General features: G+C 46.5%; 1 protein-coding gene across 1 annotated transcript in view; it reads left to right on the forward strand.

Moving 5' to 3' along the window:
- The window catches only part of oxnad1 (oxidoreductase NAD-binding domain containing 1), a 55,954-nt gene that overhangs the window by 11,829 nt on the left and 18,369 nt on the right, over positions 1-25,756 (forward strand). Inside the window, exon 4 of the mRNA XM_038797813.1 lies at positions 8,849-8,990. Coding sequence (XP_038653741.1) covers positions 8,849-8,990 — 142 coding nt within the window. The remainder of the gene's footprint in view (positions 1-8,848; positions 8,991-25,756) is intronic.

Below are 25,756 nucleotides of genomic sequence, written 5' to 3' on the forward strand. Positions count from 1 at the left end.
GGAGTGTGTGCTCTGGTGGGCCAAGAAGGAGCGGAGTAAGGCAGCACGGTGGCACAGTGGTTAGCATTGCTGCCTACGGCACTGAGGACCCGGGTTCGAATCCCGGCTCTGGGTCACTGTCCGTGAGGAGTTTGCACGTTCTCCCCGAATCTGCGTGGGTTTAACCCCCACAACCCAAAGATGTGCAGGATAGGTAGATTAGCCACGCTAAATTGCCCCTTAATTGAAAAAAATAATTGAGTACTCTAAATTTATATTTAAAAAAAGGAGAGGAGTTGGAGAACGCGGTGGTACGGATCTACCAGGACTGGAGTGCGGAGGTGGCTAAGTGGAGGGCCGGGTACAACCGGACGAAGGCAGTGCTACAAAAAAAAGGAGTGAAGTTTGGCATGTTGCAGCCGGCGCGTTTGTGGGTCACCTACAAGGACCGACACTTTTACTTTGAGTACCCGGAGGAGGCGTGGGCCTTTGTGCAGGCCAAGAAGTTGGACTCAAACTGAGGGTTGGGTGCGGAGGTCTGTATGTAACTGTGTTATTTTCTGAGGGGGGGCTTTCTGTTTAATGCTGGTTCTGTGTTGTTTTCAGGGAGGGTGGGGCACTGTCTTTTTGCGTGGGTTCGGTGGATGGGCTCGAGGCGGGGGGTAGACTTGCAGTGTGGAGAGCTGATGGTGGGAAGGGGGCTGGGGCCGGGGCCACGCGAGGGGCTTGGGCCGACAGTGGGAGCTGGTTTAGAGGAGGCGGGGTCAGGCAGGTGGAAAGCGTGGGCTTTTTCCTGCACTGAGGGTTGATGGGGGCGGGGTCGGAGCTGAGAAGCGCAGGCTTTTTTCCTGCGTGAGAGCGGGAGGGTAGGAGGAGAGCCTGCTGGTGGGCACTGGGGAGGAGGGGTAGCCCCACGCTGGGAGGAGTCGGAGGAGTGGCGGGAGTTGCCGGGGTCAGCAGGCATCAGCTGGCTTATGGGAGTACTATGGAGGGAGTAACGCGGCTGGGGGGTCCTAGCTTTGGGGGGGGGGGGGGGGTACCGGGTTGCTGCTGGAATGGCCAGGAAGGAGCTGGAGTATGCAGGGGGGGGTCGAGATGGGGGTTTGCCGCTGTGGGGAACGGGCCGAGTGGGGGGCGCGGGCCAGTGGCGGGCAGAGGAAGGGTTATGGCTAATCGGCGGGGGAGGGGGGGCAGGGAGCCCCCTGATCCGGCTGATAACCTGGAATGTGAGGGGACTGAATGGGCCGGTCAAACGGGCCCATGTGTTTACGCACCTGAAGGGGCTGAAGGCGATGTGGAATGCTTCAGGAGACCAGGTTAGACTGAGGAAGGGATGGGTAGGCCAAGTGTTTCATTCGGGGCCGGATGCAAAATATCGGGGGGTGGCGATCCTGGTGGGAAAGAGGGTGTCGTTTGAGGCGTCAAATGTGGTGGCAGACAGTGGCGGGAGGTATGTGATGGTGAGCGGCAAGCTGCAGGGGGAGCGGGTGGTGCTGGTTAACGTATACGCCCCGAACTGGGACGATGCAGGTTTTATGCGGCGCATGTTGGACCGCATAAATCTTGGATCTGGAGACGGGGGCCTGATAATGGGGGGGGGGGGGGGGGGGGGGGGGGGGGCGCTTGGAGGTGGGGGGGGGGGTTCGAGGATCTATCAAGAGGTACCTGGAGGCCAATGATAATGGGGAGGTCTGAGTGGGGACGGTCTGGGAGGCATTGAAGGCGGTGGTTGGGGGGGGGAGGAGTTGGCGAGCCCATAGGGAGAGGAGGGAGCAGAGAGAGAGGGAGAGGCTGGTGGGGGAGTTGGCGAGGGTGGATAGGAGATACGCGGTGGCTCCGGAGGAGGGATTGCTGGGGGAGCGGAGTAGTCATCAGGCCAAGTTCAACTTACTGACCACCAGAAAGGCGGAAGCTCAGTGGAGGAAGGCACAGGGAGCGGTGTATGAATATGGGGCGAAGGCGAGTAGGATGCTGGCGCATCAGCTCTGTAAGCGGGATGCGGCCAGTGAGATTGGTGGAGTTAAGGATAGGGGAGGGAATGTGGTGCGAAGGGGGGTAGACATCAATGGGGTCTTCAGGGACTTTTACGGGGAATTGTATCGGTCTGAACCCCCAGCGGAGAGGGGGGGGGGATGGGGCACTTCTTGGACCGGCTGAGATTTCCGAAGGTGGAGGGACTGGGGGCGCCGATTGAGCTGGTCAAAGGGATAGGGAGCATGCAGTCAGGGAAGGCGCTGGGGCCGGATGGGTTCCCGGTCGAATTCTATAAAATGTATGCAGACCTGCTGGGTCCCCTGTTGGTTAGGACCTTCAACAAGGCAAGGGAGGGGGGGGGCTTTGCCCCCGACTATGTCCCGGACGCTGATTTCCTTGATCCTTAAGCAGGACAAGGACCCCCTGCAGTGTGGATCATACAGGCTGATCTCGCTGTTGAATGTAGACGCCAAGCTGTTGGCGAAGATCTTGGCCAAAAGGATAGAGGACTGTGTGCCGTGGGTCATCCACGAGGACCAGAGGGGGTTTGTGAAGGGAAGGCAGCTGAACACCAACATACGGAGGCTCTTGAATATTATAATGATGCCAGAGGTAGCGGGGGAAGCGGAGATAGTGGTGGCGCTAGATGCGGAGAAGGCCTTTGATAGGATTGAGTGGGGGTACTTGTGGGAGGTGCTGGAAAGGTTTGGGTTTGGGGAGGGGTTTGTCAGATGGGTGAGGTTATACGAGGCCCCGATGGCGAGCGTGGCCACAAATAGGAGGAGATCGGAGTACTTACGGTTATACCAGGGGATGAGACAGTGTTGTCCCTTGTCCCCCTTGCTCTTTGCGTTGGCAATCGAACCCCTGGCCATGGCGTTGAGGGAGTCGAACTGGAGGGGACTGGTGTGGGATGGGGAGGAGCTCTGAGTGTCGCTTTATGCAGATGACTTATTGCTATATGTGGCGGACCCAGTGGGGGGAATGCCGGAGGTGATGAAGATTCTCAGGGAATTTGGGGACTTCTCGGGGTACAAGCTCAACCTGGGTAAGAGCGAGCTGTTCGTCGTGCACCCGGGGGATCAGGAGGAGGGGATTGGTAGTCTCCCACTAAAAAGGGCGGAGAGGAGCTTTAGGTACCTGGGAGTCCAGGTGGCCAGGAGCTGGGGGGCCCTACACAAACTTAACCTTACAATGCTGGTGGAGCAAATGGAGGAGGAGTTTAAAAGATGGGACATGTTGCCGCTGTCGCTGGCGGGCAGGGTGCAGTCAGTCAAGATGACGATGCTCCCGAGGTTTTTGTTCCTGTTCCAGTGCTTCCCCATCCTTATCACGAAGGCCTTTTTTAGGAGGGTCAACAGGAGTATTATGGGATTTGTATGGGCGCACGGGACCCCGAGGGTGAGAGGGTGTTTTTGGAGTGGGGCAGGGATGGGGGGGGGGGGGGGGGGGTTGGCATTACCCAACCTCTGTGGGTACTATTGGGCTGCCAACGCAGCGATGGTGCGTAAGTGGGTAATGGATGGGAAGGGGCAGCATGGAAGAAGATGGAGATGGCGTCCTGTGTGGACACGAGCCTGGAGGCACCCGGTGGTGGCGGCTACCGTCAGAATTTGGGGGCAATGGAGACGGCACAGGGGGGGAGGTGGGGGTCTCGATACAGGGGAACCACCGGTTTGTTCCAGGGAGAATCGATGGCGGGTTCCTGAGTTGGCACAGGGCAGGTGTTAGGAGGTTGAGGGACCTGTTTGTAGACGGGAAGTTTGCGATCCTGGGTGAGTTAGAGGGGAAGTTCGGGCTCCCCCCGGGGAACATTTTTAGGTACATGCAGGTCAGGGCGTTTGCCAGACGGCAGGTGGCGGGGTTCCCTCTGTTGCCCCTGCGTGGGATCCAGGACAGGGTGCTCTCTGGGATGTGGGTTGGAGAGGGGAGGATTTCGGACATGTACCAAGTGATGCAGGAGGTAGACGAGGCCTCGGTGGAGGAGCTGAAGGGTAAATGGGAAGAGGAGCTGCGTGAGGAGATTGAGGGGACGACGTGGGCGGATGCTCTGGAAAGAGCGAACTCCTCCTCTTCTTGTGCGAGGCTTAGCCTCATACAGTTCAAGGTGCTACATAGGGCTCATATGACCGGGACGAGGATGAGTAGGTTCTTTGGGGGCGAAGACAGGTGTACTAGGTACTCTGGGAGCCCAGCGAACCATGCCCATATGTTCTGGGCATGCCCAGCGTTGGGGGAATTTTGGAAGGGGGTAGCAAGCACGGTTTTGAGGGTGGTAGGATCCAGGGTCAAGCCAGGCTGGGGACTCACAATATTTGGGGTTGCAGTGGAGCCGGGAGTGCAGGAGGCGAAAGAGGCCGGTGTTCTGGCCTTTGCGTCCCTAGTAGCCCGGCGGAGGATTCTTCTTCAGTGGAAGGATGCGAGGCCGCCAAGCGTGGAGGCCTGGATCAATGATATGGCGGGGTTTATCAAATTGGAGAGGGTGAAACTTGCCCTGAGGGGATCAGTACAAGGGTTTTTCAGGCGGTGGCAGCCTTTCCTAGATTTCCTGGCAGAACGGTAGGGAAAAAGGCCAGCAGCAGCAGCAGCCCGGAGAGGGTTGTTTCTGTGGGTTGGGTTGAAGGGACGTGCACGTGTTCTTTGTTTATGACGGGCATTAATCTATTTCTTCTTTTTTGTATTTACCCGGGGGGGGGGGGGGGGTTGCTCTTTCTTGTTTTTCTTAGTTGTTAATATTTTTTGTTAATATTTTCTGTTATTGATATTTTGAGAAAATCTGAATAAAAATTATTTTAAAAAAAGAAAGCTGCTTTTCGGGCGAAGCGTGGCCATTTGATCGTGGCCATACTGTTTGCAGTTGCATGGCTCCAGAATAAATGCCAAGAGCAGAACATAAAACTGTGTTTGTTGACCTCACCAAGCTTTTGATACAGTCAGCCATGAAGGCCTTTGGAAAGCTTTCCTGAGAAACCAGGTTAACGTCCAACAGGTTTGTTTCAAACACGAGCTTTCGGAGCGCAGCACCTTCCTCATGTGAAAGGAGCAGTGCTCCGAAAGCTCGTGTTTGAAACAAACCTGTTGGACTTTAACTTGGTGTTGTAAGACGTCTTACTGTGCTCACCCCAGTCCAACACCGCGTGCATCTCCACATCATGTTTCCTGAGAAATTCAGCACAATGGCTTTGATAGTTCCATAATGGCACGCTCGCATATTTCCTGGAAGATGTGGAGGCTTCTGACCCATTCCGAGTCACTAATGGAGTTCAGTTGAGTTGCCTTTGGAAGGTTCTGAAGATCAGATGGCAGGACGATATACCAGACACAACTGCTCACTAGAGCTGGCAGGCTGAGCATCCACACTATATTGAGATTGTTACAACTGAGTTAGGCTGAAATGACACTCGCTTTACAAAAGGGAATCTTCATGGAAAGCGTACGGTTGGGATGCCCTTTTTAAAAAAAAAAAATTCATTTACAGGATGTGGGCTTCGCTGGTTAGGCCAGCGTTCATTACCCATCCCTAGTTGCCCTTTAGAAGGTGGTGGCAAGTTGCCTTCTTGAATCGCTGCAGACCTTGAGGTGTAGGTACACCCACTGTGCTGTAAACGAGGGAGTTCCAGAATGTCGTCCCAGTGACAGTGAAGGAACGGCGATAAATTTCCAAGTCAGGGTGGTGAGTGACTTGGAGGGAATCCTCCAGGTGGTGGAGTTCCAAGGTATCTGCTGATGTTGCCCTTCTCGGTGTTAGTGGTTGTGGGTTTGGAAGCTGTTGTCGAAGGAACCTTAGTGAGTTACTGCAGTGCATCTTGTACGGCTGCCACTGTTCAATGGTGATAGAAGGTTTGAATGTTGTGGAAGGTGGAACAATGAAAAGGTTGCTTTGTCCTTCTTGAGTGTTGTTGGAGCTTCACTCATCCAGGCAAGTGGAGAGTATTTCATTACACTCCTGACTTGTGCCTTGTAGATAGTGGACAGGATTTGGGGGTCAGGGGTGCGTTACTTGCTGTTGGACCCCCCAGCCTTTGACCCGCCCTGGAAGCCACAGTATAAATATGGCTAGCCCAATTCAGTTTCTGATCAATGGTAATCCCCAAGATGTTGATTGTGGGGGATTCAGCAATGGTAATGCCATTGAATGCCAAGGGTATGGTTAGATCCTCTCTTGTAGGAGATGGTCATTGCCTGGCACTTGTGTGGCACGAATGTAACTTGCTGTTGCTTCACGGCGCCGAGGTCCCAGGTTCGATCCCGGCTCTGGGTCACTGTCCGTGTGGAGTTTGCACATTCTCCCCGTGTTTGCATGGGTTTCACCCCCACAACCCAAAGATGTGCAGGGTAGGTGGATTGGCCATGCTATATTGCCCCTTAATTGGAAAAAAATTAATTGGATACACTAAATTTATTTAAAAAAGAAAGAAACGAATGTAACTTGCAACTTGTCAGCCCAAGTCTGCATACTGTCCAGGTCTTGCTGCATGTGGATATGGACTGCTTCAGTATCAAGTCACTAATGATGCTGAACATTGTGCAGTCATCTGCAAACATCCCCACTTCTGACCTTATGATGGAAGGGAGGTCATTGATGAAGCAACTGAAGGTGGTTGGGGCTAGGACACTACCCTGAGGAACTCCTGCAGTGATGTCCTGGAGTTGAGATGATTGACCACGAAAACCATCTTCCTTTATGCCAGGTATGACTCCAACCAGCAGAGAATTTACCCCCTGATTCCCATTGACTAAAGTTTAGCTAGGGCTCCTTGATGCCATGCTTGGTCAAATGCTGCCTTGATGTCCAGAGCAGTCACTCTCGCCTGGCATCAGCTCTTTTGTCCATGTTTGAACCGAGGCTGGCGGAACCCAAACTGAATGTCCGTGAGCAGGTTATAGCTGAGTAAGTGGCGCTTGATAGCACTGTTGATGACTCCTCCCATCACTTTGCTGATGATGGAGAGTAGACTGATAGGGCGGTAATTGGCTTGGTTGGATTTGTCCTGTGTTGCGGACACACCTGGGCAATTTACCACGTTGCCGGGTAGATGCCAGTGTTGTAGCTGCACTGGAACAGCTTTGCTAGGGGTGCAGCAAGTTCTGGAGCACAAGTCTTCAGTACTATTGCTGGGATATTGTCAGGGCCCATAGCCTTTGCAGCAACCAGTGCCTTCAGCCGTTTCTTGATATCGCATGGAGTGAATCATATTGGCTGAAGACTGACATCTGTGATGCTGGGGGAGCGAGATGGATCATCCACTTGGCAGTTCCAGCTGAAGATTGTTGCGAATGCCTCGGCCTTCTCTTTTGCACAGATGTGCTGGGCTCCTCCATCATTGAGGATGGGGATATTTGTGGAGCCTTCTCCTCCAGTGAGTTGTTTAATTTTCCACGCCTAAATGTGCCAAGACTACGAAGCTTAGATCTGATTCATCCGTTGTGGAACCACTGACTGTCTATTACTTGCTGCTTATGGTTATTTGGCACACAAATGGTCCTGTGATGTAGCTTCACCAGGCTGACACCTCATTCTCAGTATGCTCCCCTGCAGTTTTCATTGAACCAGGGCTGATCCACTGGCTTGGTGGTAATGGTAGAGTGGGAGATATGCCGGGCCACGAGATTGCAGATTGTGGTTGAATACCATTCTGCTGCTGATGATCGTCCACAGTGCCTCATGGATGAGTTGCTAGATCTGTTGGAGGATCTAACTTCTCACAGTGGTAAAAGGAAGCATTATAAAGACCCTTAAGGCTTCACTTGGAAGTTTTGACATCAACTAGGAGAAGGTCGTCCAGGATCTCTGCACCTGGAAAAAACAAATTAAAAAACAGTATAGCCTCCTTTGAAAGCAAGCACATATACGAGGCAGAGCAAAAACGTAAGAAGAGAAAATCCACAACTCTTCCAAAACTCAAATCGTCTGTGGTATCGTATTGTATTTGCAGCAGAACTTTCCAGTCGCAGATAGGCCTCAGCAGTTAGCCATGTATCCACCAGAACCCTGCCAAACAAATGTTGAACATAATCATCTTCTAGGTCATGGTCGGCTTTGCTCCAAAAGAGGAATAAGAAGGCATAAGTACAATTAGGTTTTGTGTACTACTTCTCCAATTATCGCTCTCTGGCTTGCAAGACCAGCTTGCACTATTAGAGAAGGCTTGGGAGTGTATGTACATGCATATTGAATGTGGTGGTAAATCATGATGTCGATTCAACTGAAGCAAAATGTGCATTTTCAATTGAATTTCTTTTTACCAAACTCACCTGACTTGTAAATTTCTCTTTTCAACTCTCTACTCTTGAGTGACAGTTGAATAAGATTTAATGCATAACTTGAGCTGTATAACTCACTTTTATCTGTTCTGATATAGTACCTTTCCTATTTAAGGAAACTAGAAAGTAGCATCACAGTTATATTGGCTGCTTACTTCTTGGACTCTGTCATTCGTCTGTTTTGATGTTCGAAAACATTGTGAAAACTGATTTTAAGCTTTCAGCACTCAGCAGCTATTTTCAGCAATGGGAAGTACCAAGACTTTTGACTAAATAAAAGAAAATTACTGCGGATGCTGGAATCTGAAACGAAAGGGAAAATGCTGGAAAATCTCAGCAAGTCTGGCAGCATCTGTAGGGAGAGAAAAGAGCTAACGTTTCGAGTCCGGTGACTCTTTGTCAAAGCTCAAGACTTTTGACTTATTGCTGACATGTTAACAAAAAGTTGCTGTCTAAATCATTGTAATTGACATGAACATTGAAAAAGTACCAGTTTCAGAAGCTTTCCACCACAAATAAAACCACCTTAATCACACTGTTTAGTCTGTATCCGCATGGATTTTATATAAATTTCTTGTCAATTGGTATAATCCTTTTTATTTAAAAAGTGGGTATTTTATTTTCATTAAAGGGTAGATTTCTTTATTCCTGGCACGTCTCAAGTCGGTGGTTTTTCTATCTGCTCGAGTCCGGGATTATTGGAGAGGGAGAGTGTATTAGAATTGGCAGTAAAATACAGCAAACACCCACCTGCCGAGTGGATTCATAATCAGGTAACCCAATCAATTTCTTTATTTCCCAATAGTTTCAAAACAAATAAGCCAACATCAGTGAATGAAAAAGCAATTATATCAATAGTGTTCAGTGATGTAATTGTTCTTATTAAAGCATGGTTGTTACTTTAAAAATGCTGTACTGTTGAATGATGACAAGAGCTTTTTTTCTGTCAAAAGACTTGATGGATTTATAACTTCTGTGCCAGCTCAGTGCAAGAGGAAATTAGCTAGTCCCACCACTACACCACCTTCTGCTGCCTCTTTCCGCAGTCCTGCAATTATTTTCCTTTTCGGGTGTCTATCCAATTTCCCTTAGAAAACTGTCGTTTTCACCACCTTCTCAGGCAGTGCATTCAAGATACTAACCACAAGCTGTATAAAAAAAATCATCCCCTTATGTTGGCTTGTGTTTATTTGCAAATCAACTGAAATGTCCTCTGGTTCATGGCCCATCTGCCGTTGGGAATGCTTTCTCTCTCTACTCTTATCTCGACCCCTCAGAATTTTGATAGCCTCCAACAAATCTCCTCTCTGTTCTCTTCCCCAAAGAGAGAAGAAGCTGAGGTTTTCCAATTAATCTATGTAACTAAGGAGCCTCATCCCAGAAACAGTTCTGCTTAATTTACCTACATTGTGCCACCGTGGTGTCCAGAATTGTACACATTACTCCAGTTAAAGCCAAATAGCACTTTATAAAGGTCCATCATAATTTCCTTGTTTATACAGCCCAATATTCCAAATGTATTTTTAATCACTTTCTCAACCTGCCATGCTACCTTCAGCAATTTGTGCACTAAAATCTCCATGTCTCTGTGTTCCTTCATTCCATATAGAATTATACCCTTAAGTTTATATTGCTCATCTCATTTTTCTTATCAAGATATATCACTTACATATGTTTGCATTAAATTTAATCTGACACTTTACTACTGCCCATTGTATATGTCCTCTTGAAGTCTGTCACTATCCTCCTCCTCAGTGCAAAATACTTCCAAATTTTGTGTTACCTGTAAATGGATCTTGTGCTGTGTCAGTGTAGATCAAGGCACGCTGTGGCCTCAGTACTGATCCCAGGGGTGCGATTTTCCAGAATGGAACCCTTGATCAAACGACTGAACTTTTACATTTTTTAGAAAACGTGGATGAATAGATGCACAGGACTGCTAATTAGTTTTTAGCAAGTAATTTTTAAAAATTAAACTTGAAAAATTTGATTATAATACAACTCATTTACTCCCCACTTAGCTTCACAAATGTATACATTTTTCAAAGATAAAGCCTCACTCTGAAGCAAGTGGCACCCAATCTTCCGTGGATTTCCTCAACTACCAGATGAATGTCATGTGCAGGTTTCCAAATTCCACTCCCTAAAATACACGCTTTAAAATCTTCTTTCAAACAATGCTTCCCATCAGTTGTTTCCATTAAGAATCCACTCCGGGTTTTCCAACTATCCTTTTCAAACAAAGCTTCCGCTCCACGTTTAACAAGGAATCCAGCTCCCAGTTTCCCACCTCTTCTTTCAGGCTTTCTTTACCTTGAATTGCAACATGCATCCAAAATTCTATGAAAATTCAGGTACTCGGTCCCTAACAGTGCTTCAAACACTGGAAATAAGGATACCAAAGCTTACAATTGCTTCAGATGTGTGACTTGTCTGTGGCCAACCTCATCAGCTCTTCTCTTCCCAGATCTGACGTTAATTTCCATAAACTTTATCCTTTTCCACAGTGTCATGTGGATGCACCTTTAAGTAATGGGTGTTTATCAAATAGCTGCAGTGATGTCTGTGTGGATGGAGCTGGGCTGTCTTTCTATCTTTCACTTTCGTTTTGAGCTGAAAAGCTGGTTTGTGGCTCTTTTGGTTTTGTTTTCAGTTGGAGAGCTGCATTCAAACAGGAATCTGTACATCTCTCTCTAAAGAATGTCCCCAGATCACTTGATGATTTCAAATAATACCTGTTTCTGTAGAGAATTTAAACCTGCTATCTTTGTTAAAAAAGGGTTTAACTTGTGGATGTTGCTAGAAAAGGTATTAAGGGTTGCCTATAGAGTATTGTATATGTGGGGCTACGTGTGTTGGTGGTTGATAAGATGCTTACTGTGTGTTTATAAAATGTTAACTGGGTTCATTGAATAAACATTGTTTTGTTTTAAAAATACTTTTTTTAAATTTAGAGTACCCAATTCACTTTTTCAAATTAAGGGGCAATTTAGCGTGGCCAATCAACCTACTCTGCACATCTTTAGGTTCTGGGGGCGAAACCCACGCAAACACGGGGAGAATGTGCAAACTCCACACGGATAGTGACCCAGAGCCAGAATCGAGCCTGGGACCTCTGCCATGAGACAGCAGTGTTTAGCTACTGTGCCACCGTGAAGGCCACCCTGCTTTTGTGCACATTTCTGTATTCCTGCTTCTAGCTGAGCTAAGAGTTGTTTACTTTTGCTTCCTAATCCCAACTGCTATAAATCCAGCTAAAACTAAACTCAAAAAGCATTCCTACTCTAAAGGTGTCGCTGATTGCTAAGCAATGACTTGGACTCCTCCCAGCTTGTTTACTCTTCACACTGTAATCCTCTCTAAGCACAGTTTGAACTGACAAGCCCCACTCATGCAAACACCTTTGTCTAGCATAAATTGAACTTTTACTCCTCTTGCAGAACTACTAAATTAAACACACTTGTATCAAAACCTTATTTATGTTGTTAAATATTAAAATCTAGATTTCTTAAAACTACCTATCATTTCCAAAACTCTTCCCACCACCAAGGTTAAGGTGACTGATCTGAACTGCTGGGTACCTTTTATAACCATTTTTAAAAACAATTGTTTAACTTTCGCAAGTCTTCAATCCTGTGATACCACCCCCATATCTAAGGAGGATTAGAGGATTATGGCTAGTGCCTCTTCAGTTTCCATCCTTGCCTCCCTGCACATGTTTGGATATGCTTTTTCTGGTTCTGGTGATTTATGAACATAGAACATACAGTGCAGAAGGCAGCCATTCGGCCCATCGAGTCTGCACCGACCCACTGAAGCCCTCCCAGCCTTTTTGGTCACTAAGGGCAATTTATCATGGCCAATCCACCTAACCTGCACGTCTTTGGACTGTGGGAGGAACCCGGAGGAAACCCACACAGTCACGGGGAGGACGTGCAGACTCCGCGCAGCAGTGACCCAGAGGGGAATCGAACCTAGGACCCTGGCGCTGTGAAGCCACAGTGCTATCCATTTGTGCTATCTTGCTGCCCTAAGTTTATCAACCTTAAGTATAGGCAGCCTTTCTAATACCACCACTTTATCAATTTGTAGCCCACCCAGTGTCTTTACTGCCTCATTTCACTGTGAGTTGGCAGCATGTTTTCCATTTAGTACTTCAGTCATTCCTTCTACCTCCAATTGTAGATGCCTTTTGGTCACTCATAAGCCCCAGCTCTGCTTTTACTACCGTGCTCATATTTATATATATTTAGAGAACATTTGGGTTCTCTTTCATATTTGCTGCCAATCTCTTCTCATACAAGTTACACGATTCTCAGCCCACTGAAATTGGCAAATAGCTATTATATTTACTCTACATTACATATTAGTTAATTTCCATAACTAATCTATACCTGTCTTTAATTCCATGTTACACGATTCTCAGCCCACTGAAATTGGCAGATAGCTATTATTTTTACTCTACATTACATATTAGTTAATTTCCATAACTAATCTATACCTTATGATACTATGATCACAATTCCCTAAATGTTTCCTGACTGATTCTTGATCCATGTGAGCTGCCCCAGAGCCTGAGCCAGCAAAGGACTTGGGAGTCCTTGTTCACAATTCTCTGAAGGTTAACGTGCAGGTTCAGTCAGCAGTTAAGAAGGCAAATGCAATGTTAGCATTCATGTCAAGAGGGCTAGAATACAAGACCAGGAATTCACTTCTGAGGCTGTATAAGGCTCTGGTCAGACCCCATTTGGAGTATTGTGAGCAGTTTTGGGCCCCGTATCTAAGGAAGGATGTGCTGGCCTTGGAAAGGGTCCAGAGGAGGTTCACAAGAATGATCCCTGGAATGAACAGCTTGTCGTGTGAGGAACGGTTGAGGACTCTGGATCTGTACTTGTTGGAGTTTAGAAGGATGAGGGGGGATATTATTGAAACTTACTGCGAGGCCTGGATAGAGTAAATCTTTCCACTTGTAGGAAAAACTAGAACCAGAGGACACCATCTCAGACTAAAGGCACGATCCTTTAAAACCGAGATGAGGACGAATTTCTTCAGCCAGAGGGTGGTGAATCTGTGGAACTTTGCCGCAGAAGGCTGTGAAGGACAAATCACCGAGTGTCTTTAAGGCGGAGATATATAGATTCTTGATTAACAGGGAGATCATGGGTAAGGGGCGAAGGCAGGAGAATGGGGATGAGAAAAATATCAGCCTTGATTGAATGACTGAGCAGACTCGATGAGCCGAGTGGCCTAATTCTGCTCCTTTGTTTTATGGTCTAAGGCCTCAACCTGGTTAATTAGGATAATTAAAATCCCCCACTATCACTGCTGTATAGATGGTGCACCTGTCTATAATTACCTTGAAAATGTACTCTTCTATCTTTCCCATTAGTTGGTGACCTATAATATAAACCCAGTAATGTGATGGTACCTCTAATTTCATAAATGTAACCAAATGGATTCTGTTCTCTTATCAGTAGTAACCACCTGCCCTTTATAGCCATAGCATTTATGTCACTGATCCAGTTAAGTTTCTGGTCCATAGTGGCCTCCCAGATTGAGATTCCACAAGGTACTGCCATTGAATAGCAAGGTGAGGTGGTTAGACTATTTGATTTGGAGGATGTGGGTGTCACTGAGGACATTAAAGAGTCAACCACATGTGTGCCAGACCAGATAAGGATGACAGATATTTTTCCCCAAAGGGTATTAGTGAACCAGATGGGTCTGACAATTGATAATGGTCACCATTAGATTTTAATTCCAGATTTTTATTCACTTCAAATTTCACCATCTGCTGTGGAGGGATTTGAACCCAGGTCCCCAGAGCATTACCCCAGGGGCGCAATTCTCCTGTCCTTGGCAAGGGCCTTTATCCATGCATCTCACAGTGCAGATAAATACATGGCTATTTGCGTTGTATAAGGGCCTGAATGGGAAACGTGGGGTTGAGGCTGAACAGAGTCGTGTTTTTTCCCAGTGTAGCGAGAGATCAGGTCGCCATGTTTAAATGGCGTCCCGATCTCCAAGGCCCCTGAAGGAGGGTCCCCGGCCAGATCGCACGCATGCAAAAATACATGCCAGCTTGGTTCCTTGGCAGTGTCAACCTGGCACCCTGGCAATGCCCATGCCAGCTGTCAGCGCTACTTGGGCACATTGGCAGATCCCGGGAGTGGTGCCTACCGTTTCTTTTCGGCCACGCTGCGCCGCGGCGAGATGCTTTTCAGGTGCAGCATGGCCATTGGATCGTGTCCTGGTCTCTGGATTACTAGATCAATGACAATACTACTATGCCACTGCCTCTCCAGGCACACCAAAGGAGAAAAGGTACCCCTAGATCTCGATCCAAATGCAAGACATTTCTGAATCTGAATGTAGAATTGTAGCCAAGATGTTGGCATATCAGCCAAGGACCAATCCTCCATATCTTGGCTGTTCTACCATAGGACTGAATAGACATATGGGCCCATTGCTCAGCCTTCATCTTATTTACTTAACTATCTTAAAAATGTTTGAAAGAAGTGACTATTGAAGTCATTTCAACAAAACAGTTCAGGATGCAGGAGTTGAGCTGGGGTAACCACTGGGATCTACACCTCCCACAGAAGGATTGTTTACGGCCAACTGAAATTCACTAATGATAATCTTTATTATTGTCACAATTCGGCTTACGATAACACTGCAATAAAGTTACTGTGAAAATCCCCTAGTCGCCATATTCCAGCGTCTGTTCAGGTACACCAAGGGAGAATTCAGAATGTCCAATTCACCTAACAAGCACATCTTTCGGGACTTGTGGGAGGAAACCGGAGCACCTGAACGAACCCACACAACTTGGCGAGAACATATAGTTCTGCACAGACAGTGTCCCAAGCCGGGAATAGAATCTGGAGCCCTGACGCTGTGAATCAACAATGCTAACCAATGTGCCACTATGCTGCAGCTGAATATCAGAAATTTTCCAGACGATGGAAGGTTATGCAGGTTTTATGTAATGTTTTGGTTTAGTATTGGATTGCTTAGAATTCCATACAGAGAGTGCAGTGCATTAGTTTTCAATTCTTGTCAATCTCCGTGGCATGATAGGTGAGTTTTCTATCTTCTTTCTTAATTGACAGTCGTTGAGTTCTACATTTCCTGTCAGCGTTTATACCAGCTTTTCATCCTGCTTACCTATTTGGTTGCAATGTTTCTATTGTGTGTCACCACATTCCTTCATAAATATGAATGTCGATAATGCAATGCCAGTTATGTGTTGAAGCATATCAGATGCATGGTCCTGATGGTGACAATATTCCTGAGGCACTGCGTACACTCCTATGCAATCAGGGCTGGAAGTCTGAACACACAGGTTATGGCACCCAGGCACAAGAACAGAAGTTGGACCACCGTACTCTCTTGAGAAAATTCAATTCAGAATTCACAAATTCCTGGCTGAGTATACCAGCAACCATGCCAGGAATGTCCCTTATACCACCTGGAATGGAGTGGCACTGGCTCTGACTGCCTCCCCTGTCTGGCACTTGTCTAACCTGAATGCCATCTAGATGCATCCAGGCATGGACTCTCTCATTATCTGCAGAATTGTGATTGGAATGGAACACATCACTGATTATCCCTACTGATGAAGCAGCAGAAGATGGTTTGGCGGAGCAACATCTGAGGTTGAAACAATTGACCTGCAACCATTATCTTCTTTAGTGCTGGATATGTATGGCTGCAACCTGATCATCGTTGACTTAAATAGGCCTGCTCATGTCACACTTGAAGAAATATTGCCTTGTTATTAAGGGAAGCCATTCTCACTTCAACTCCAAAATTCTTAGAAGTAGAAAATAGTGGTAGGATCGGACAGAGTCCGCATGGGTTTATGATGGGGAAATCATGATTGACAAATGTACTCGAATTCTTCGAGGATGTAACAAGTAGAGTTGACGAGGAGGACCCAGTGGATGTGGTATATTTGGACTTTCAGAAGGCTTTTGACAAAGTCCTGCATAAGAGATTAGTGTGTAAAATCAAAGTGCATGGGATTAGGGGTAGTGTATTAAGATGGCTAGAAAGCTGGTTGGCAGACAGGAAACAAAGAGTTGGAATTTACAAATTGGCAGACTGTGTGTAGTGGGGTACCTCCAGGACCGGTGCCAGGGCCACAGCTATCCACAATATATTAATGATTTTGATGAGGGAACAAAATGTCATAACTCCAAATTTTCAGATAACACCAAGTTGTGTGGGAGGGTGAGCTGTGAGGAAGATGCAGAGAACCTTCAATGTGATTTGGACAAGTTGAGTGAGTGGGCACAGGAATGGCAGATGCGGTATAATTTGGAGAATTATCCACTTTGGTAGCAAAAACGAGAAGGCAGACTATTATCTGAATGCCCAAAAATTAGGAGAGGGGAATGTGCAACGAGAACTTGGTATCCTCATACACCAGCCACTGAAGGTAGGCATGCTGGTGCAGCAGGCGGTAAATGGTATTCTGGCCTTCATAGAGAGAGGATTCAAGTACAGGAGCAGGGATGTCTTGTTACAATTATATAGGGCTTTGGTGAGGCCATACCTGGAATAATGTGTGCAGTTTTGGTCTCCTTATCTGGGGAAGGATGTTCTTTCTCTCGAGGGTGTGCAGAGAGGGTTTACCAGACTTATTCCTGGGGTGGCAGGACTGATGTGTGAGGAGAGGTCAAGTTGGTTAGTATTGTATTCACTGGAGTTCAAAAGAATGAGAGAGCGTCTCATAGAAACCTATAAAATTCTAAGAGGACTGGACAGGGTAGATGAAGGAAGGATGATGGGTGTGTCCAGAACCAGGGGTCACCGTCTGAAGATATGGGAAAGACTATTTAGGGCAGAGGTGAGGAGAAATTTCTTCACCCAGAGAGTGGTCGGCCTGTTGAATTTGTAGTTGAGGCCAAAGCATGTCATGATTTCAAGAAGCAGTTAGATATAGCAGTTAGGATGATAGGGATCAAAGTATATGGGGGTAAAGGGAGATTAGGCTATTGAATTGGATGATCAGCCATAATCATAATGAACAGCAGAGCAGCTGAAAGGTACAAATAGACTCCTCCTGCTCCTATTTGCCATGTTTTTATAATATTAAATATAATTTGTGCTATGATACGTAGTTGGAGTAATTTCTTCTAAATATGCATTTCATTTCACATTTGTGTTGTAAGAAATTGAAATTTTAAAATGCCTGTTCTCCATTTTATTACAAATATTAATTGCATCTTGAGTTAAATATTTATACACTTACTCGTCTGTGGGAGAAAGGTATTTTGTTCTTTTGATTTCAGCTCTGCTATTTAGACATTCATGTCAGTAAGTGAGCACATATTAGCAGAAAATATTAAAAATAATGCAGGTGATTGTACAACAATCCTCAGATTTTGTCTGAGTTATCTACATAAATTGAATACATGTTGAGGAAACTGAAGCATGCCTATTTTGAGGAAAATCTTTTGTGAAATATATTTCCCTCTTTACCCATTATTGGGACCCTTGGTAGGCTGGAACAACAGTTGCAGTATGAATAAATATACTTTCACAAAAAGCTTAGCACAATAGTACCACTAATTCTATTTATTTTTGGAAAATAATGACAGCTTGCATTTAAACTGAAAGGAAGCAAAAAAATGGAAATGGTGTGGATTATTTCAATTTTGTTTTGTTTGAGTTCACAATTAATATTCCACATCGTAGTGACTTCCAGGTTGTGATCTGTATGCATTCTGCTACCACTAGCTGGTGCTGCAACACTGCATCTGTTTCACTGGCAGAAGGTTCATACAGATATCAATGATGCAAGACAAAAATAAAGGCATTTTTACTCTGCAAAATGCTTTTTGTTTCAGAAATATTCTAGCTTGAATTAGAAACTGTATATTTTAGAATTTAATATTTATTTGCTTGGATGCCATTGAATGAAAGTGTTTCATTTTTCAAACATGACCATCAATTTCCAACTTTTGTGATCTACATTGGTATTGTACGTTCTACTGTCTGTTCTAGAACTCGTACTTCAACATTTTGAGGTGATTCTATTCTGCGCAACTTTCAAATGTCATTGCCGTGTCAGATGACTGTTTTGTTATGAATCAAAATGGACCTCGTGAATGTGAAACATTTCCTCTTCTGGACTTGAATTCATTGTGTTGAACATAAATTATTGAGTGGGTTACATGTACGCTTTTATAGTGTCATTGAGTCATATAATGAAGTGAAACCTTTGTGTATGACTGCAGCATGCCAGGTTTGTTGGTATGCAACAATTTCTCCTATTTTAAGATTTTGTTGCTCAGATTAAATTTGAGTAACCAGTTGAAATTTAGGGCAACACGGTAGCACAAGTGGCCAGGGTCCCAGGTTTGATTCCCTGCTGGGTCACTGTCTGTGCGGAGTCAGCACGTTCTCCCCATGTCTGCGTGGGTTTCCGCTGGGTGCTCCGGTTTCCTCCCACAGTCCAAAGACGTGCAGGTTAGGTGGATTGGCCATGAGAAGTTGCCCTTAGTGACCAAAAAGCTTAGGAGGGGTTATTGGGTTACGGGGATAGGGTGGAAGTGAGGGCTTAAGTGGGTCGGTGCAGATTCGATGGGCCAAATGACCTCCTGCACTGTATGTATGTTCTGTGATCAAGGTTCTCTTGTTAATAGCTGGGTTTATAAATCAGGAAAATCCCAAAATCAATCTCTGCTCTGTACTGAGTTAACCATCTCCTTTATTACAGTGAGGTGATGGGCTGCTCTACAATTGACCTCTTGGCCCAGGGTTCGAGAAGGAAAATGAACCACAAATGTTGATCCGCATCAACCTAAGTAAACATAGAAATATAGAAAAATTAAGAGCAGGATGAGGCCTTTTGGCCCTTCAAGCCCGCTCCGCCATTCATTATGATTGTGGCTGATCATCCAACTCAATAGCCTCATTCCCCATATCCTTTGAGTACCTTCGTGCTCAGTGCTATATCGAACTGCTTCTTGAAATCATACAATGTTTTGCACTACTTCCTGTGGTAACGAATTTCAGAGTCTCACCACTCTGGATGAAGAAATTTCTCCTCATCTCTGCCCTAAATGGTCTACCCTGTATCCCCTGACTGTGCCCCCTGGTTTTGGTGCACCCACCATCGGGAACATCCTTTCTCCATCTACCCTATCCAGTCCTGTTAGAATTTTATAGGTTTCTATGAGATCCCCTCTCATTCTTCTGAACTCCAGCGAATACAATCCTAACCAACTCAATCTCTCCTCGTATATCAGTCCTGCCATCCCAGGAATCAGTGGTAAATCTTCACTGCACTCCTTCTATAGCTAGAGCATCTTTCCTCAGATAAGGAGGCCAAAACTGCCCACAGTGTTCCACGCTCTTTGGGGCGGCCCTTAACCTTGGACCCAATAGTTCGATAGGGCTCTGATCACTATCTTCGATTTCGGCCAATAAAGGGGCGGGTGCCTTGGTAAGCTGGGCGGGTCCTTAGCAGTCATTGAGCTTGGCAGTTGTGCTTTCTGAGTAAGGGGAGTGGCGTCAATCAGTCTGTGGCTGTACCGGTTGCTTGATTGGAGTTCTATTGTCCTGGGAAAATGGGCCATTAAAATGCAAATGAGTGGGGGTTTCGGTTATGTCTGGTTACCTGTATTTTAGATACACATGGGCTGTGTATCTGTCTGAGTCCTGGGTTGCCCATAATTCCCATGGTCCTTTGCAGATGGCCATCTTAGATGGCTACATTCTATCCTTTTGTTCCTGAACGCGAAGCGTGGTGGATCACACTATTGATCCCTGTTCATCCTTGGTGGACCAGTCACCCTTGGTCAAGGCAAGGTTCTACTCTACTCTATCTTATAGTTTGGGACATTTACCTAATATTCCATTCATAAATGAATTCATCTCTAACGGTTACTCTAATTCAGGTCACTATAAAACATTTAATTTATCCGCACAGTTGGTCTCTAGCTAACGCTATCTAAGCTACTCTCATGCTGCTGGTGAATATCAAAGAACTTGTATACAGTACAAAATTTAAAACAGCAGCATCACATTTCTACTTAATCCTCATAAAGTTAAAGAGGTACATGGTTTATTTTTAGCAGCGATTGTTACATGAGTTCAATTTTATTGAATTCCAAAGAAGGGGGATCAGACTGTATATATCGGGGAACAGGAGGCTTTTGCTCGCCATTTACGGAATCGGAGTGTCTGAATGACACTGCAGATTATTGCAATTACTAGAAGGGCCTGCACTATGTCTGAAAGGGGGTTCCAGTTGGCAATGTTTTCGCACCAGGTGGGGGTTTCCATGTCTGTCTGGTGTAGTGTCCGGGCTGGTGGTGGCCTGTTTGGTAGTGTTTGGGGCTGGTGTAGTGTTTGTCACAAAAGTCCTTTGCGTGCGCAGTTGCAGAAGTCCAGCAATGATCGAAACGCATGTCAGCAGTCCTTGCTTCGTCCTGTATTTTCTGTTTTCCATGTAATCCTGAGGGTGCAGGCATAGTATCTGTTATTATCTTTGGTTAATATCTTGTTTTATTAGTCTTTCTCTCCTTACTCCAATTACCCGTTATAATTGTCGCCATGTGTGACTCGCTCATTTTTTTTTCAAAATACCATTTTGGAGAGACAAGAAATGCAAAAAATGTTTTAAAGTACAGAGACTCACAGCGTATGGTCGATGCGGGGAGTGGGTGGACAATTTATTCGACCAGTCTTTTCTTTACTTGCAACCAGTGGTGGTTGAGGCTTATCTTAACCAGCTGAATTTCAGGGCGGCCAGTTTTATAGAATTTCGTCCCTGGGCTCAGAGGTAGTTCGCATGTAGCAGTGTGTATAGCAGCAGTGATTAGCAACCAATTGTGTCATATGTGTAAATAGCATGTGGGGAACGACCAGGGGGTCGTGGGAAGTAAAGGAAAGAAGGGGTGAATGTGTGGAACGTGGCAAAATACATTCTTTATACCACAACCAAAGGGAGAGTAGAGAAGGTGAAACTAAGGCCTGCCAAAGGCAACGCAGAGAATAGAGAACCATTCCAGAGCGTATGAAGTGACGGGAACATGAGGTGCATGTGGGCCGCTGCGGGAGAAGAATGGGTGGAATCCCTGGGTAAGGCGGGGGTTAGTGCCTTTGCTCCACTACCCGAGCTTAACTGACCGGATGCATTTGTGGTCCTCTGGTAGGATGGGGATTAGTGCCGTTACTCCCTACCTGGGTGGACGGTTAGAGTTTGTAGTCCTGTGGAAACTTGTCATAAGGACTGGGAGAACAGTGATCTTCTTCCCAAGGTGTGCCTTTAACTGACATTGGGTATCGTACCGGTCGAATCAGAAGAGTAATTTTGTGTCTAGCGACATTAATTAAAACCATGTAGTAGAAAAAAAAGAAGGAAAAAGGCGGGCAGGCTCCATCAGAACTTTGGACACCTTGATACTTAGACGATGTCTCTTTCTCATCATCTGGACACCTCGGGGTTCTGTACCAAACAGTGTTGTAAAAGCATTACTGAAACGAGAGTCAGTATCTTAATCATCACCATCTCCCGATTGCCAGACTCGTGTCTGCCGTTTCTGTGCCTTGGTCGTGTGGGCGTCGGATGGTCCGAATCATCGTGCCTTACTAGTCTGCAAGAGTTGTTGCAGTGCCAAAGAGGTGCTGGTTTGTCGTGAGGCGTAGGGGCGGTGGGAGTGGAGGGAAGTCACTGTGGTCGAGCGTTGGATGTGGTGGTGGCTGGGGGAGAGCACATAGGGGGTCAAAGATATCTAAGTTGTGGTTCCAGGGGCTGGGGTGACTGGGGGCCGAGAGATCGCACCAGTGTTCAGGGATAGTAATCAAATCCGGGAGACTCTCGCTGTCGTCTGAGTCAAGTTCAAGGTGAAAGTCCGTACCTGTGGGTGGAGACAAGTTCGGGTCTGTGGGCGTGGACAAGAGTTAGCGTTGGGGTCGGACTAGGTTGTCGATAGGCGCGGCGTGATCGTCTCCTTTTGCCAGAGAGATGTGGTGGGAGTGGGTACATTGTGAACTGTAGACTTTGATTTGGTTGATGTGGAACCAACCAGTTTTACCGTTGGGGTACGTTATTTTGTACATGGAGGGGCTCACTTTGTCGGAAATGGAGTAGGGTCCTGCAAAGTTGGGGGAGAGGAAAGAACTGGGATTATAAAGTGAAACCATTACTTGCTGACTGACTGTGTACTCTACGGGGTTGTCATTGACGTTTTGTCAATGCAGGCTTTACTCTGCTCCTTTACATAGAACATAGAACAGTACAGCACAGAACAGGCCCTTCAGCCCTCGATGTTGTGCCGAGCAATGTTCACCCTACTCAAACCCACGTATCCACCCTATACCCGTAACCCAATAACCCCCCCCTTAACCTTACTTTTTAGGACACTACGGGCAATTTAGCATGGCCAATCCACCTAACCCGCACATCTTTGGACTGTGGGAGGAAACCGGAGCACCCGGAAGAAACCCACGCACGCACGAGGCGGACGTGCAGACTCTGCACAGACAGTGACCCAGCCGGGAATCGAACCTGGGACCTGGAGCTGTGAAGCATTTATGCTAACCACCATGCTACCGTGCTGCCCAATTGGACAGCTGCAGCGAGTTGTGCCGCTTTAATGTTATCTGTAATCTGTTGGACTGCTTTTTTGTTGGTGAGGGCAGTTACTGTGGGGCTTGCCAAATCGAGGCCTAATAAATATTCAGTACCCTTCATGGGCCTTCCCGTCATGAGAGTGTGGGGGGTGAAACTTGTGAAACTGGAAACAGTATTCCAAATAAACATGAGAGCAAATGGGAGGACTGTGTCCCACGTGGTATTGTCCTGTTGCACCATCTTCCAAATGGTCGCTTTTAAATTTCGATTCATTCTCTCGACAATAGAACATAGAACATAGAACGATACAGCGCAGTACAGGCCCTTCGGCCCTCGATGTTGCACCGACATGGAAAAAAACTAAAGGCCATCTAACCTACACTATGCCCTTATCATCCATATGCTTATCCAATAAACTTTTAAATGCCCTCAATGTTGGCGAGTTCACTACTGTTGCAGGTAGGGCATTCCACGGCCTCACCACTCTTTGCGTAAAAAACCCACCTCTGACCTCTGTCCTATATCTATTACCCCTCAATTTAAGGCTATGTCCCCTCGTGCTAGCCACCCCCATCCGCGGGAGAAGGCTCTCGCTGTCCACCCTATCTAACCCTCTGATCATTTTGCCACTGGATTGGAGGTGATATGCTATATGGAATTTCTGCCTGATCCCAAAAATTGTTAAAACATTTTGCATGACTCTGCCGGTGAAGTGGGAACCTTGGTCTGACTTAATGCTGTGGGGGAGACCCCAGCATGTGAATATCTGTTGGGTCAAAATCTTAGCGGTGGCCTTTGCTGTGTTTGTCCGTGAGGGAAATGCTTCTACCCATTTAGTAAACGTGTCAATTACAACAAGCACGTACTTGAATCCATTTCTGCAAGGGGGAAGGGGGCCGGTGTAATCGATTTACAAATTTGTCCAAGGGCCATTCACAGGTCGGGTGTAACGTGCTTGTCCTTTCTTTGAGTAACGTTCAGGATTGTTCAGAGCACAGATAAGGCAATTCTCAACATAATGGGTTACATCGCTTTTTAAGTTGGGCCACCAACACAAAGGTCTTAAATGGGCAGTGGTATTGTCTATCCCGTGATCGTCATGAAATTGGTTTCTGTCCTGGGTGGGGACACCACAAATTCCGTTTTTTAAAACTATGCCATCCTGTACAGTGAGTGCAGTGTGTGGGTTTTGGTGCGTTTTACCATAATGTTCCTGCCTTGTAACAGTAGTGTCCAGCGAGCTGTTCTGATTTGGCTGACTGAACCCTCCTTTAATCTACCATCTAGTAATAGTTGCGTGGGGGTGTGCTCAGTCAAGATTGTGACTGGGTTGAGGCCTGTGATGTACGCAAAGTATTGTACTGCCCAAAAGACTGCAAGCAAGTTCCGTTCGCCGACTGAGAATCCTTGCTCTAGGGGGTCTAATACTCTTGAGTCATAGGCTACGGGTCCTAAGTGATCATGTCGTTCTTGCAGGAGTACTGCTGATAGGGTTCGGTTGGTGGTTGCTACTTCTATGGCATAGGACAAGTCTGGGTCAGGAACTTGTAAAATGGGGGCTGTGCCGAGGGCGCGTTTTAAATCATCAGTGGCGTCTGTGCTGCGGAAGCCATTCCCATGGGGTGTTTTTTTTAAGGACCTCTGAGAGTGGATCTGCTTTAGTGTCAAAACCATCTATATAATTTCTGCAATATCCTACCAAACCTAGGAATGACCAGCGTGCAGTGACATTTTAGGGCAGGGGCAATTTAACGATGGACTCGATCCGTTTACGGGCCAAATAGGAACGTTATTTGTGGAAGCTAATGGGTCGATACCTCCTTGGTCTAACAAACTGTTAATAACCTTCAAAATCTCATCCTCGGCTTGCTGTGGGAAACCGTTTTGCTTTTGCGGCTTTGGAACGGGACCTAAAATCTTCACTGTACCTGGGATCTGCCCACTATTGCGTTTGTGTTGTGCGAACAAACCTTTTGTGATTTCTGAGGACCTCTCTAATCGATTAGTCTGCACTAATTGTTTGCGGATTAAACCAATAGTCCCCTACTGAGCAAACCCTGTTTTCATAATCCCCTACTGTGAGCGTAGCGGGAGCCATAGCTGTTTTAGCCATTCACCAGACACATTTGTTTACTGGGTCAAATGAAAGGTTATGGGAGCTCATAACATCAATGCCTAAAATGTGCTCTGTGGTTTGCGGTAAGTCAACTAAAATGACAGGGTGTTTGGTGCTAATGTTCCCTTTCTGGATGGGTACGGGAACTGTGATATATCCTTGTTGCATGTGGCCTGTGAATCCACTCAGGGTGATGGTTTCTGTGGTGGGCCATTTGTCCTGTTGAAACATGGTGGAGGAATTCAAAGTGGTGCGGGATCCTCCTGTGTCCCAAATAAAATTGACTGTATGTCCCCGGACTGTGCCTGTAACTACTGGTCTGCCTGATTTGTCCCAGCTCGTCTGAACGGGTGCTGACATTATGAATGGGCCTAACATTGTTCCTAGGTGGGGGGTTTGGTTGTTGGTATCGTTGATGGTTCGGGGGGGTTTTGTTGGCAATTGCGGGTGTAATGTCTATTGTGGCCACAATTGTAACAACCTCGTGGTGCCTGTGCTCTGGAGTGCTGTCCCTCGTGTCTACCCTCGTTTATCCATGCTGGGTCCTGGCTAGTCCTAACTGGGTGCATGTTTGCTTCTATATCGTCCTGATCTGACTGTCGGTGTAGGGTTTGTTCCCATGCTCTAGAAAGTCGTTTAAGTACCCAAACTTCATTGTGTGTGTGGTCTGCGGTGTTGTAGTTCACACAAGCCTTTTGACCTGCGCCTGTGGCATGCAAGACTAAGGTGCGGAACCATTTAGTGGTGTCCTCCTGATTTAGTTGTGCGCGGTTCAACTGTCTATAGACTGCCATGAAATGAATCCATAGACGGCCAGCAAATGCAGT

This window comes from Scyliorhinus canicula, chromosome 5 (genome assembly GCF_902713615.1).
Source record: "Scyliorhinus canicula chromosome 5, sScyCan1.1, whole genome shotgun sequence".
NCBI lineage: Eukaryota > Metazoa > Chordata > Chondrichthyes > Carcharhiniformes > Scyliorhinidae > Scyliorhinus > Scyliorhinus canicula.